The sequence below is a fragment of the Pelobates fuscus genome, chromosome 7 (genome assembly GCF_036172605.1).
Source record: "Pelobates fuscus isolate aPelFus1 chromosome 7, aPelFus1.pri, whole genome shotgun sequence".
NCBI lineage: Eukaryota > Metazoa > Chordata > Amphibia > Anura > Pelobatidae > Pelobates > Pelobates fuscus.
The window spans coordinates 124482771-124497110 of record NC_086323.1 but is presented as its reverse complement, the minus strand read 5'-3'; the positions used below and the strand labels follow the sequence as shown (position 1 = coordinate 124497110).

The 14340-nt window shown below is 41.7% G+C and overlaps 1 protein-coding gene across 2 annotated transcripts in view; it reads left to right on the top strand.

The window, feature by feature from the left end:
* The window catches only part of USP4 (ubiquitin specific peptidase 4), a 58685-nt gene that overhangs the window by 18531 nt on the left and 25814 nt on the right, over positions 1-14340 (top strand). Inside the window, exons 7-12 of one of the 2 annotated variants that reach the window (XM_063426542.1) lie at positions 4387-4527; positions 5910-6021; positions 7305-7478; positions 9375-9533; positions 10001-10225; positions 13146-13229. In XM_063426542.1, coding sequence (XP_063282612.1) covers positions 4387-4527; positions 5910-6021; positions 7305-7478; positions 9375-9533; positions 10001-10225; positions 13146-13229 — 895 coding nt within the window. Of the gene's footprint in view, positions 1-4386; positions 4540-5909; positions 6022-7304; positions 7479-9374; positions 9534-10000; positions 10226-13145; positions 13230-14340 lie in introns of both variants that reach the window. The other variant, XM_063426541.1, reaches the window with a different exon arrangement.

Below are 14340 nucleotides of genomic sequence, written 5' to 3'. Positions count from 1 at the left end.
ACCCCTGCGGTGGGTGGGGGCCCTAATAAAACAATAAGGGGGGGGACCTATTGTCCTCCACCCCCCCTGGCCCCCACCCCTGCGCAGTGGGTGGGGGCCCTAATAAAACAATTAGGGGGGGGGGCTATTGTCCTCCCCCCCCACCCCTGCGCGGTGGGTGGGGGCCCTAATAAAACAATTAGGGGGGGCACCTATTGTCCTCCCCCCCCGGCCCCCACCCCTGCGCGGTGGGTGGGGGCCCTAATAAAACAATTAGGGGGGGGGGACCTATTGTCCTCCCCCCGGCCCCTCACCCCTGTGCGGTGGGTGGGGGCCCTAAATGAACCCCCCCCCCCCCCCCCCCCCATCAAGGTGACTAGGGGTCCCAAGCCCCTAGTCACCCCCACCCCCCCACCCAAAACATTCTATCCCCTACCTACCCCCCTCACCCTAAAAATAGTGAGGGGGGAATAAAATAACTAACCTGTAAAAAAAAATTAAACTTACCATTTGACGTCTTCTTTTTTCTAAATTCTTCTTTCTTCAGCCCCCCAAAAGGCCAAATAAAAATCCATCATACCCGTCGCACTTACAAAAAGAAAAAACCGAGCTCAAAAAAAATTAATCCATCTTCACCCATGGAGGGCACGCCGCGTACTGAGCTCCGCAGGGCGGGTCAAGGCTTATAAAGCCTTGCCCCGCCCTGCAATTAGGCTTAGAACACACTGATTGGTTGGTTTAAGCCAATCAGAGTGTTCTGTGTCATTTTACACAGCGTGGGAAAATTCCAAAGAACTTTCCCACGCTGTGTAAAATGACAGATCACCGTGATTGGATGGTTTTCAAGCCATCCAATCACAGTGCTCTGTGTCATTTTACACAGCTTGGGAAAGTTCAATTTCCCCACGCTGTGTAAAATGACACAGAGCACTGTGATTGGATGGCTTGAAATCCATCCAATCACACTGCTCTGTCATTTTACAAGCGTGGGAAAGTTCTTTGGAATTTTCCCACGCTTGTAAAATGACACAGAGCACTGTGATTGGATGGCTTGAAAACCATCCAATCACAGTGATCTGTCATTTTACACAGCTAGGTTAGTTATTTTATTCCCCCCTCACTATTTTTAGGGTGAGGGGGGTAGGTAGGGGATAGAATGTTTTGGGTGGGGGGGGTGGGGGGAGGGGGTGACTAGGGGCTTGGGACCCCTAGTCACCTTGATGGGGGGGGGGGGGTTCATTTAGGGCCCCCACCCACCGCACAGGGGTGAGGGGCCGGGGGGAGGACAATAGGTCCCCCCCCTAATTGTTTTATTAGGGCCCCCACCCACCGCGCAGGGGTGGGGGCCGGGGGGGGAGGACAATAGGTCCCCCCCCTAATTGTTTTATTAGGGCCCCCACCCACCGCTCAGGGGTGGGGGCCAGGGGGGGAGGACAGTAGGTCCCCCCCCCCTTATTGTTTTATTAGGGCCCCCACCCACCGCTCAGGGGGGGGGAGGACAGTAGGTCCCCCCCCCTTATTGTTAGGGCCCCCACCCACCGCTCAGGGGTGGGGGCCGGGGGGGAGGACAGTAGTAGGTCCCCCCCCCCTTATTGTTTTATTAGGGCCCCCACCCACCGCGCAGGGGTGGGGGCCGGGGGGGAGGACATTGGCTCCCCCCCACACTTATTACCATTTTTTTTTTTTACAGCTCACTGTTTAGTGGACATGCCCCTACTCGCGGTATAGCGAGTAGGGGCATTGGGGAGACTTTAATCTCCCTTGTGCTATTATGGGGGTCATATTGACCCCCATAGAGTGAGGGGGGACCTGGGGGGCTTATGAAGTGGTGGGGAGCTCTGCTCCCTGCCGCTTCTATAGTTACATATTACAAGGAGGGAGCTGCACGCCGGTAGCTCCCTCCTTGTAATAAACTGAACGAACAAACGTACACTGATACTCAGTGTTAGTTTGTTCATCTGATTTTTTCTATTCATTCATTCGTCTGTCTGATGAATGAATGAATAGATGAAATTCCCGTTCGCATGTCCAGGTGTTTCACTGGGCATGTGCGGGAATCTCACAGTCTGTGTAGTGTGGGTAGATGACGTGTCCCATAGGGACTTCACCTACCCACACAAAGATGGCGGCGCCCTGAATAAAGATCGGGGTAGAAATAAAGAATTAAAGAGGTAATCTGGGGGGCTTAGGGGCATTTGGGGGTGACTAGGGGGTCGATTGGATGTAGTGGGGGCGGGAGGGGGGGGTTAAAAAAAAAAAACGGGATTCGGCATGACAGTGCCGCTTTAACATATTGTTGAAAATGAAACCAGTCTCAGGAGCTATGGCTAGGACTGCATAAACAGAAACAAGTTATTTAACTCCTAACTGGCATTGAATTGAGCAGTGGAACTTCAGGGTCATGATCTATACGCAAAAACTGCTTAATTAAGCTTAAGTTGTTTTGATGCTTCTAGTATTGCTTTAAAAAAGTAAAATCATTAAGTCATGGGTGTAGCATAATTTACATCCCAGTGAATGAACAGCTAGTATAGAAAATGCAGATTGTTTTAAAACAAAGTACAACACAAACAAAATAAGAGGGCTGAAGTATAGTTGCATGTTATATTAAAACCTCTTGAAAATTAAAGGCTATATACCACCTGACAATTTAACACACCTACTGTGCACTAAGAAAGTATTCCGACACATTTTTCATACTTTTTTTAATGTTTTATCTTTATGCTACATTTTTTTTTTCAATCTACACTGGTTATCCTATACTGACAAAGCAAAAACAGGTTTTTGAAAACTTTTTAGATTTATTAAAAAGTAAAAACTGAAATATCGCACTGACATAAGTATTTGGATCCTTTAATTTTGCTCTGATACATCCTATTTCTCTCTGCCATGTTTGGGATGTTTCTACAACTTGATTTGTGTCCACCTGTGGCACTTTCAAATAATTGGACATGATTTTGAAAGGCTTAAACCTCACAGGTTTCACAGCTATAATTGCATATCCGAGGAAAACTAAGCCATGAGGTCAAAAGAGCAGCCTGCAGAGTTTAGGGCCATGATTGTGTTGAAGCACAGACCTGGGGAAGGCTACAAATAATTGCGGCTCCGTTGAGGCCTCCATATTGTATTGCAGCGTTAAAAGGACATTGATGAAATGGTCTGGGTGATTATAGTGTGCCTTTAAGACCGTTGCTATGTGTTGGTCAACTGTACTTTCCTACATTCCCATCAAATACAGATTATATATAAAAAGGTTTTAAGGAACAGTATAAAGTTAGAAAATCAGTTTTGTATTCCCAACGCTATAGTGTATTACTGTATATTGCTTTAGGCAGCCTATGTCTATCATGTAAATGGTTAAAAACCCTCTCTTTTACTTGCCTCTCTCCAGAAACCTCACACTGATGGGGTAACCTAATGTGCATTTGCAGCAAGTGCCACACGTGCATTAGAGGTTCCCCATAGGAAGCGCTGAATCAATGCTTTCTTATGGGGATTTTGAAGACGCTGGGTGTCCTCATGCAAATTTAAGGATATGCATGCTTTCATCTGATTTCCTACATTTATAAAGCACAAAATTAAGTATAAAAATAATAAAATGGCAGACAAATCAAGTGTTTTTTTTTTTTGTTGTTTTTTATAACTATTATCAATGCAACTATATAAAAAAAATAAAAGCTCCGAATAGATTCACTTGTTAGTCCTGATTGTTAAAATACTGATCCTGATGTATCATGCTTTATCTTGACATTAGCCATCAATCACTGCATAGGGTTGCGGCAAGTAGCAGCAATTTTATCCAGCCATTTAAAGGGACATATAGTCACCAAAACAACTTTAGTTTAATTAAGTAGTTTTGATGTAGAGGGAGGTGTGAATCCTAGTCACACCTCCCTCTATGTGACTTGCACAACCTCCATAGACACTTCCTGTAGAGAGACAGCTACAGTTTATCCTTCCTTTATTGCAAGTTCTGTTTAATTTAGATTTTCTTAACCCCTGCTATATTAATAGCTTGCTAGACCCTGCAAGACCCTCCTGTATGTGATTAAAGTTCAATTAACAGAGAAAGAGATACAATAGTTTAAGGTAAATAAACAAATGATTTAACTCCTAAATGGCAGTGAATTGAGCAGTGAAACCCGAGGCATGATCTACACACACAAACTGCTTCATTAAGCTAAAGTTGTTTAGGGGACTGTAGTGTTCCGGGTGTAGGCAGAGTGAGATCCCTAGTCTAATTTGTATGGTTCATTGAGCATTTAAAGTGCAACTGTCCTCTCTGAGCTATTCATTAAGTTAACCTGATATGAAAAGTGGGATGCCTGTACTGGAATATAATTTTATTCTTCATTTTCAGGATTGTTATCCTGTAGGTGTATTTTAAGCTTTTGGATTTATTTCTAGATCAAGCACAGCAACAAGTAGAAGCTTTACTACCTCTGGAAAATCATCAACATGCAGTTACTCTGCCTCATCGTCATCCTCCTCTTCAACTATTGCAAATGGGGAGAGCAGCAGCTCCTATGCACTGAACAACAGTTCCAGGTTGGGCAAAGGGTAACATTAATCTTCTTTTAAAGTCCATACATGCTACCTTCAAATAGTTCTGATTTCAGAAATGTAATTATTTTTTTGTTTTGCTTTTTTTTTTTTGCTATAGTTAGAATATTGGAAACAGATTTCGGAATTGCTGCTATTAACTTCTTAAGGACATATACGTTTTTGTGCTGCAACGCGTTTGTGACCAAGGCCTTTTTGACACTTTTGCATTATGCGTTCATTCTAAAATTCTATTGTACACAGAAATCAATATTAAATAGGAATAAAATATTTTAACAAATTGGGGAAAAACTATAAATGTGTATATATATTTTAGGTTTACATTTAAAGGGACACTCCAGTGCCCAAATAGAGAATAAATAATCTGTTTACTAGCTATATTCCAAATGAAAACTTGTATGTATTTAATTATAGATTCCTTTTTATTGTGTGTGTGTGTGTGTGTGTATGTGTATATATAAAAACTGCTTGCAGAACCTGCAGATCGTTTGTTAGCCTTCTTTGCAAGTCCTACTTTTCTAACCCTGCCTAGACTTTCTGTAGTTTTGCAATCAGAGGCTTTCCAATGCAACTCAATGAGCATTATTTGCAAGGCAGTTACTGTGGCCCATTTGAGTTTAGCTCAACTTGGCTAACCAAACCAGAAAGCAACTGGACCTGTTGACTGCTTCAAAGCCAGGTGGTGTGTAACAAGGTGAATTTATAAGTGTCAGTTTTTATTGAAATCTGCAGTTTTTGTAACATGAGAAAACAGAGGACACAATTTTCACACACAAAGCTTTTCAGCCAAGATAAAGTGCGTTAGGGGTCTGGAGTGTCCATTTAATAATTTCTACTACACAACTGCAAATAAAGAAAACTAACTCAAAATGTATTCACTAATTAGCCCTGATTGTTAAAATGACCAATATGTCTAGGATTTCAGTACATTTTTAAAAGTTATAAAACAAATACTGCAATGTGTGAATTACACTTTTAAAGCTACAACTTTGCAAAATTCGGCATGCCGAGATTATAACTTTAATAGCAGTCACGGAATCCCAAATCACTACACAAAAGCTTATAACCCGGATTTGCCTGGGTTTGTTGTCATTTAATAAAACGGACAAATGTATCTGGAAGTAGCCCAGAAACCATGTAAAGCAAAAGATGAGCATTTTTGTGGTTGACTTATGGAGAAAAATGAAAATAAATACCACACAAACCTAAACTAGCACTTTTTAACTTTAAAAGTATATTAGGATATTTTTATATGTGACTTACTAAATTGAAATTGTTTTAAGGTTTGTCCTCTGAAAGCCAGAATATGTAATTAGAGCGTTTCTTTATCAAACTTTAAAATTGTTACAATTTTCTTCCTGTTTCAGCGGATATAGCACCTCCTATAATTCATACAGCTACAGAGAACCACAGTCTCAACCAGGTCTTTGTGGGCTCAGCAACCTTGGCAACACCTGCTTCATGAACTCCGCTTTGCAGGTAGGCACATTACCTCCAAAAAGAGGTTTACTGGAGTTGTGGACCTAAAAAATTAATCTTCTTGTCCACAGGACTTAAGTGGAAACCTAATCCACTTGTCCCTCATGACCAGCAACTTGACCTGACGCACAGACTAATTTTAATTAGAAATACTGGGGTCCCTACATAGTCTCTCTCCTTCTGTCCTCCCTTTGTAGTGTCTGGTATGTGTATGCACACTGCTGTGTTTAGTATGTGTGTGCAGGGCTTGTTGGCTGTGTGCACTGGCTTCATGCTATGTCTGTGTGTAATGGGGGGGGGGTGTATGCGGTGTGCTATGTGTGGGAGGTTGTTGGGGTGAGAATGTAAGGATGCTCTATGTCTTGCGCCCCCTCTTGTTTACCTTTATTCCAGGGAGGGTGAGTGTTTTTTAGAGGAGGCAGTGGCTCCAGCAGCGAACAGAATGCAGATAAAGCCTGATGCCACCCCCCTAGGTGACAGGAGCATTACGACTGCCTGGGCAGGAGAAGGTAAAGCAGTCTGGACACACTTGTGTCAGAGACTGTGGTTTGCACCTTAACCCCTTAAGGACACACGACATGTGTGACATGTCATGATTCCATTTTATTCCAGAAGTTTGGTCCTTAAGGGGTTAATCAGGACTATTACTGTGCTTTGCACCCAATGGAGGTGCACACTCCCATGCCTGGTCCTGTGCCCTTTTATCAGTCCTGTTGCTTGTTCGCAGGAGAGCTAAAGGGATAAAAGAAAAACTTCCTGCAAATGGCCCAGAACGGTCTGTCCCGGGCGTCGGGCAGTAGGAATTCCCTGTGTGACACATACCAAAGGGCATCTTCACATTGTTCCCTCTTTAAAGGTCCTTGCTGTTTTCTCTCTGTCTATGATGCTTATTAGGACTTAATTTATTGCCTGGGGTGGTCAGCTGACATTCTCTGCCAGTGAGTTCTCTCCAAAGATGCATGAGATTTATATGCTAATGTATAAGTGGAACTTCAAATATAGCAATACCAACTATGAGGGCTCAATGGATCCAGAGTGTCACTCTTTATCATGTGACAGGGTATGTCTGGCACCATAACCATTCCATGGTGATGTAGTGGTTATGCTTTAAAATTGGTTGTGCCATTCGTAATTTCTACATGGTCATCTACTGCTCATTGAATGTTAATCCATAAAATGTTTTATTCCACACAATCATGTTTAATCATAGAAACAGACATGTTTTTGTTTGTAAGTCAGAAAAGGTGGTCAATCTTGTAATATTATTTTTTTTTTTCTCGCAGTGTCTGAGTAATACTCCTCCACTGACGGAATACTTTAGAACAGATGAGTATAAGAAGGAGATTAACCGAGACAATCCACTGGGGATGAAAGGAGAGATTGCAACGGCCTATGCCGATTTGATCCGACAAATCTGGTCAGGGGACCACTCCTATGTGGCTCCACGAATGTTTAAAGTAAGTGAGAATGCATACATTTTGCAATTACTGGAACAAAAGAAATCTATAAAAAGTCTGAAAATATACTGGTTGAAGAGGTAGCAGAGAAGCTTTTAGAATTTTGCAGAGTTTCATGTTTAATGTCAAGGTTGGAAACTCTTAAAGGAACAATATAGTGTTGTGAATACAAACCTGTATTCCTAACGCTATAGTGTCTCTATTCCTAACTTATTAGGTCTGCCCCACCGTCCAATCAGTAAAGGGTTAAAAACATTTTTACTTACCTTAATTCCAGTGCCGAGACACCCTTGGCGCTGGCTAAGTCTCCACCTACAACAGCATGATGATAGTGAGACCTAATATGCTGTGCACGCATTAAAGCTTCCACTTAGGAAAGCATTGAATCCATGCTTTTTTTTTATAGAGCATTTGAAGATGTTCGACGTCCTCGTGCAAAGGCACTGCACCCAGACCATTTCAATGAGATGAAGTAGTCTGGGTGCCTGTAGTGTCCCTTTAATTAATGGAATAGACGATAATTTGGATTACTTTAGGTATATTAAAAACATATGCATTAGAAATTGAGTTGGGTAAAAGCTGCTCAATGAGTGAATTAAACATCAGAGCAGATGTGTGATTCAACAATGGACAAATTAAAGGGGAAAAAACAAATTTATAACGCAGCATTAAAAAGTTTTCATTCTTTCTTGTGCTGAAGAAGGAAAAGTGTGGGAATATTCTAAATTTGTATAAATCCCTTCACAAAAGTAAACTATATCACAGTTTAAAGTTACTGCAAAATTTGTAGAATAAAATGCAGATTTCCTTGAAGTCTCTGAACAGCTAAGGGCACAGTATTATTGACATTTATACAATGCCAATATATTATTTACTAGTACAGTTGGACTTTGAGAGCAGAATTGGAAAGGATTTATTCCAACAGCATTTTGCTCAAGATCCAATGGTGTTACTATACTTTTAAGGTGCCACAGCAAGTATTAGCTCTGCTAGTTTTGGGAAGTGGCTTGGTCCCCCCTGTCAGCCCCCCCCCAATGTTACCAACAATTAAGAGATTTTAAAAGACCTACCTGTTGTGTATTGTTTTCAACTTGCTCCCATAATGTCCCACCATACAATGGTAAAGCAATGTCTGCATCTCAATAAGTTCACTTTACTCCCCAGTCAGACCTAACCTTGGCTACACAACCATACAATCTGGTTTAGCAAGGTGGATTATAAACTTTTTTAAAACATTAGCACATTAAGTACTGATAACAACGACCGTCAATCTGCTTAAATTGCTCCTAACGCCTTCCTACCAGGAAATGCATCGCACACCATGGATATTATTTTCCTCAAAAAATATTTCCTTATACTCAACTGTTTAAAATGTGAGACAGATGGAGTAGACCTCTAACATTGCTTTGGGGGATGTGAGACAAAGCTATGGTGTCTCCTGACATTGTTGGGGCGTGGTGTTAGGGGAGATTGGAAGGTCTTCCTGGGCCGCTACCAAGCGGACTCTACGCAGAACTTCCTTACTCGCGTCTGCTCCAATTGGCGGCTCCTCTCTGAAAGGCTCTAAATCCATGGGATAACTGTATCCCTCTCTTTCCTACAGTATAGCCTCATATCCATTTTGTTAATTATTTTTAAAAAGTGGGCATAGTTATCTAAACAAAAACATATTTAATGGCTTTTTAATATTTTTTTTATTAGTGTTTGTAAGCAAAGTAAAACCTTACTGGCAAAAGCTATATTACTAAAAGGGAAAGCAATTTGCAGTGAGACTTACAGTCAAGCCCAATCATCTATCCAAATATAAGACCAGTGTCTAAAAGATAAAGACTGTGCATGAATGTGTTGATTAATACATCTGTTTTGACTTTTCTACATCTTTATCTTTTTTGTTAGACCCAGGTCGGCAGGTTTGCACCCCAGTTTTCTGGCTACCAGCAGCAAGACTCTCAAGAGCTGCTAGCTTTTCTGCTGGATGGTCTGCATGAAGATCTCAACAGGGTTAAAAAGAAGCCCTATTTAGAGCTGAAAGATGCCAATGGCAGGCCAGATTCGGTATGAATTGTCCATGAAAAATCCTACATTAATACGCATTCAATGTATAAAATTTACCATTTCTATTGGAATCTGCTCTTATTGTAAAATGGGAAAAAAAGTTAAAGCTAAAGTGCTTTAGTGGTTTGGATTGTCCAGCTGATATGCTTAAGGGCTGTTTTAATCCACAGTCTTGTCTGAATTCTTACTTTTTACTTACATTTATAGTTAAAAATTATTTTCAAAGTCCAATACAGCAAAGCTGGTTATGATTTGACTTGTTGTAGACTTTTATTGTTATTCAAATGTTTGAGTAAAAATGCATGTGTGATCCAGACAGTGATGTTTGCTATTTTTACTCTTGCTCCCTGACGGTTATGTTGGAAGTGTAATATGACACCATACTAATGTCCATGCTCAGTCAGTAACTTTTTCTTAATATGGAAATTAATGTCAAGTGAACTGATAATACGTACTCATTCTTGCAGGTTGTAGCCGTAGAAGCATGGGACAATCATCTGCGGCGGAACAACTCTATCATTGTTGATATTTTTCATGGCCTTTTTAAATCCACACTGGTTTGTCCAGAATGCTCTAAAGTCTCTGTGACCTTTGATCCCTTCTGTTACCTGACTCTTCCACTACCGATGAAGAAAGACCGGACTATGGAAGTGTTTTTGGTCCGTGCTGAACCCCAGTGCAAACCAACACAGGTACACCATTATTTGCATATTAAAGGGACACTATAGTCACCAGACCAACTACAGCCTATTGTTTTTGTTCTGGTGGTATAATCCTTCCCTTCAGTCTTTTTGCAGTAAACACTGTCTATTTAGAGAAAAGGCATTTTTTACATTACAGCGTAGGGATAACTACACTGGCCACTCCTCAGTTGGCTGCTAGAGGTGCTTCCTGGGGGTGCAGCACTGCCATTCAGTGTCACCACCCTCTGCATACATCCCTATGAGGAGATAATGATTGGCCAGGGCTGTGTTTGGCTTCTGCTGGCTCTGCCCCTGATCTGCCTCCTTGACAGTCTCAGCCAATCCTATGGGAAAGCATTGTGATTGGCTCAGAACACAACTTCTGATGTCCGACAACAGGGCAGCCATCAGGGGGTGACAACCATAACAGTTGTCACGGGCCCAGTGGCCCTGGGGGGCCCGGCCGCCCGGGCCCCACGTGTAGCGGCGGAACTGCCGACGGTGCAGTTCCACCGGAGTCCGCACACTGATGGGGCCCATCGGGTGGCCCACGCACTTAGGGCCACCCGATGGGCCCTATATCTTCAGGGGCCCGGTCAGCGCTGTGGCCGTGGTATAGCGCGACCGGGCCCCTTTAAAAATAAAAAACAACCGCGGCAAGTGCTGCTGGGAGGAAGTGGTCACTTCCTCCCAGCTCACTCCGTGCGGGAGGAGCACGCGCCCGGCAGTGAGGAAGAGCCACGCCGACTCCCAATCCCATCAGCCCCAGCCACCCTCCTGCAAAGAAAAGGTAAGAAACAGGAGGGTGGCTGGAAAATGAACTGTGTGTGTGTGTGTGTGTGTGTGTGTGTCAGTATGTATGTATATATGTCTGTATGTCATTATGTATGTATGCCAGTATCAATGTATATATATATATGTATATATGAATATATGTATATATGAATATATGTATATATGAATATATGTATATATGAATATATGTATATATGAATATATGTATATATGAATATATGTATATATGAATGTATGTATGTATATATGAATATATGTATATATGAATGTATGTATATATGAATGTATGTATATATGAATGTATGTATGTATATATGAATGTATGTATGTATATATGTATGTATGTATGTATGTATGTATATATGAATGTATGTATGTATGTATGTATGTATGTCTGCATGTCTGCATGTATGTATGTCTGCATGTCTGCATGTCTGCATGTCTGCATGTCTGCATGTCTGCATGTCTGCATGTCTGCATGTCTGCATGTCTGCATGTCTGTCTGCATGTCTGTCTGCATGTCTGCATGTCTGTCTGCATGTCTGCATGTCATTATGAACGTATGTGTGTATGGATGTCAGTGTCTGTATGTATGTCTGTAGGTCATTATAAATGTATGTGTGTCTGTCTGTCACTATGAATGCCTGTGTGTCTGTCTGTCACTATGAATGCCTGTGTGTCTGTATATATGTGTATGTCTCAGTATGTGTGTGTCAGTATGTATGCCTATATGCGTGTATGTCTGTTAGTATGTATCTGTGTGTGTGTGTGTGTGTGTGTGTGTGTACCTGTGTCCTTTTGTATCAGTGCGTGTGTTTGTGTCTGTGTGTATTCCTGTGGGTGGGATATGGAGGCGGACCCTTTGGGCGGGATTGGAGGCAGGCCTCGGGGGGGCCCAGACCCTGAGCTGAGTTAGGGGCCCCAAAATTTCTGGTGGCGGCCCTGTCCGCCAAGCAGACAGATCAGGGGCAGGACCAGCAGCTGCAGACTTGAACAAAAGTAAGATTTTACTATATCAGGTGGGGAGGGCGCGGGGGGGGCTAGATGTTGGTTTTTAACACAGTAGGGTCAGGAATACATGTTTGTGTTCCTTTAATTTTATTTTTTTCACTGCTAGGGGGTTATCAGTTGTTAGTACAGCTTGACAGTCTACCTCTGGGAGTAAGATTTAAGCAAAGTTAATGAACTAGCAATGTGGCCTTTTAAATGGACAATCCAAGCTGTAGTTGGTTTGTTTTTATATATATATATATATATATATATATATATATATATATATATATATATATATATAATTTTTTTTTTGGATGTGTAATATGATCTATCAAAATATATGCAGCAAAAAAAAAATGCTGCAAATCCCCAAGCATTTCGAGCACTGCAATGAACCTGCCCAAACAAAGAAGTGATTCCACCAAAAATGATTTCCTTTTTTATTTAGCACTGCTGAGCTTATGTTATAAGCAAGGCTTTTATTGGCATAACAGCAGGTTCTGGTAGTTGTAATTCAATTGTCAGGTGTCTACCTTAAAATGTAATTGCCACTTGCCTTGGAGAGCTCAAGCATTTTAATACAATCAGGATGACTAGGACAGCAATAGTGGCAGCATTATTTAGCTTGTCTACCCCCTCATTTATAAAGGTTAAAACTAAAATTGCAGAAACATATTTGATGGGTCAATTGACAGCCACGGTATATAGTTACCTCCCTTTGATCTACAAGATATGGCTGGATTACACATCCGCAGATTTTTTCAGACAGGCCTCGAAGACAGCGTTTCATCGCAAGGGCCCCCACCCTCCGCCTTTATTTTGTTAGAACATGTTTTTGGTTATGGCCAATGTAGTTTGGAAAGCGTTGATTGGGACAAATATCTTGCTTTGTACAGTACATTTGCAATATTAATAAAAATAAACTGTGCCTGATTCACACAGCAAAATCATATTTATTTAAAAATAATTCAAGAATAATAACATAATACAACAAAACCATATGTATTCTATCCTACAAATGGCACTTAGTGTATGGGTACCTGGAGTGTATCTTATAGGCCAATAATTTCTGGTACAGGCAATTGTGTTGCTTGTAAAGTGCATAATCACTTTTTTTATCTTGATATTTATTTTGTTTCAGTACCGACTAGTTGTACCTAAGATGGGAGCTGTTTCTGACTTGTGCGCAGCTTTATCTAAGCTATCAGATGTGCCCGCTGAAAATGTAAGCATGACCCCTTTCGAGGGTGATTTCTGTCAATATATTGTCATTTTAATTCCGCTTACCCTTGTCAACCCATAGCAAGATACCGGTAAGTGGTTTTTGTGAGATCTATACAGTGATAAAGCCAGTTTGAGTGCATAAAAAGAACATTTTTTTCATTTGCCAAAAGGTTTTTAAGAAGCCATAAAATCGAGTGTTGTTGTGTTATCCTAACACGTATAGCTTGGTGGAAAGACGAGACGGGGGGATATGATAGAAACTTTTAAATACATAAAGGGGATCAACACCGTAAAGTATGAGATAATATTTATAAGTAGAAAAACTACCACAACAAGAGATCATAATCTTAGTGGGGCAAAGGTTTAAAAATATGTTCAGGAAGTATTACTTTACTGAGAGGGTAGTGGATGCATGGAATAGCCTCCCAGCTGAAGTGTTAGAGTTTAACACAGTGAAGCAGTTTAAAGCGGCACTGGCATGCCGAACTTACCTTTCCCCAATCGCTTCCTCTTTCAGGATCTGTTCTTCTTTTTTTCCTGTCTAATCTAGTTTATTTTTTTAAACATAAGACAAAGTAGGGACTATTGTGTTTAAAATATTTTTCTTATGCTTGCCCAGCTTTGACCCAGGTGAGGTGCCAACTTCGCTCCATTTCCTGTGGTGAAAGCAATAGCAAAAGAGTAGATGGCTCCCTTATTCCCACGGTATTAGGCAGCCATCTACTAAAAGGCCGAAAGACCAAAATTGGTCTTTCAGCCAAATGTACTAATACGAAGTAAAGATTGAGCGGTGGTGGGTTCCCTAAGTTACATAGGGGGATCTATTGTCCCGTAATGGTCCTCCCCGCCTATTCTCACTAGGGCCCCCACCAGCCGCTCATGGGTGGGGGCCGGAGGCAGTAGGTTCCCATTGTATCTTAGAGCCCCACCTGCCGCTCATGTTTAGTTCAGTGTCCCCCATTCGCGATGCACGAGTGGGGGCCCAGGGGGACAGTCTTTCCTTCCCCATTGATTATTTTTATAGGTGCCCCACTAAGGGGTACTTTATTTGGAATGTTGGGGGTCTTGTTTGACCACAGGAAATGGAGGGGACTTTGCTCCTCCCCTGGGTT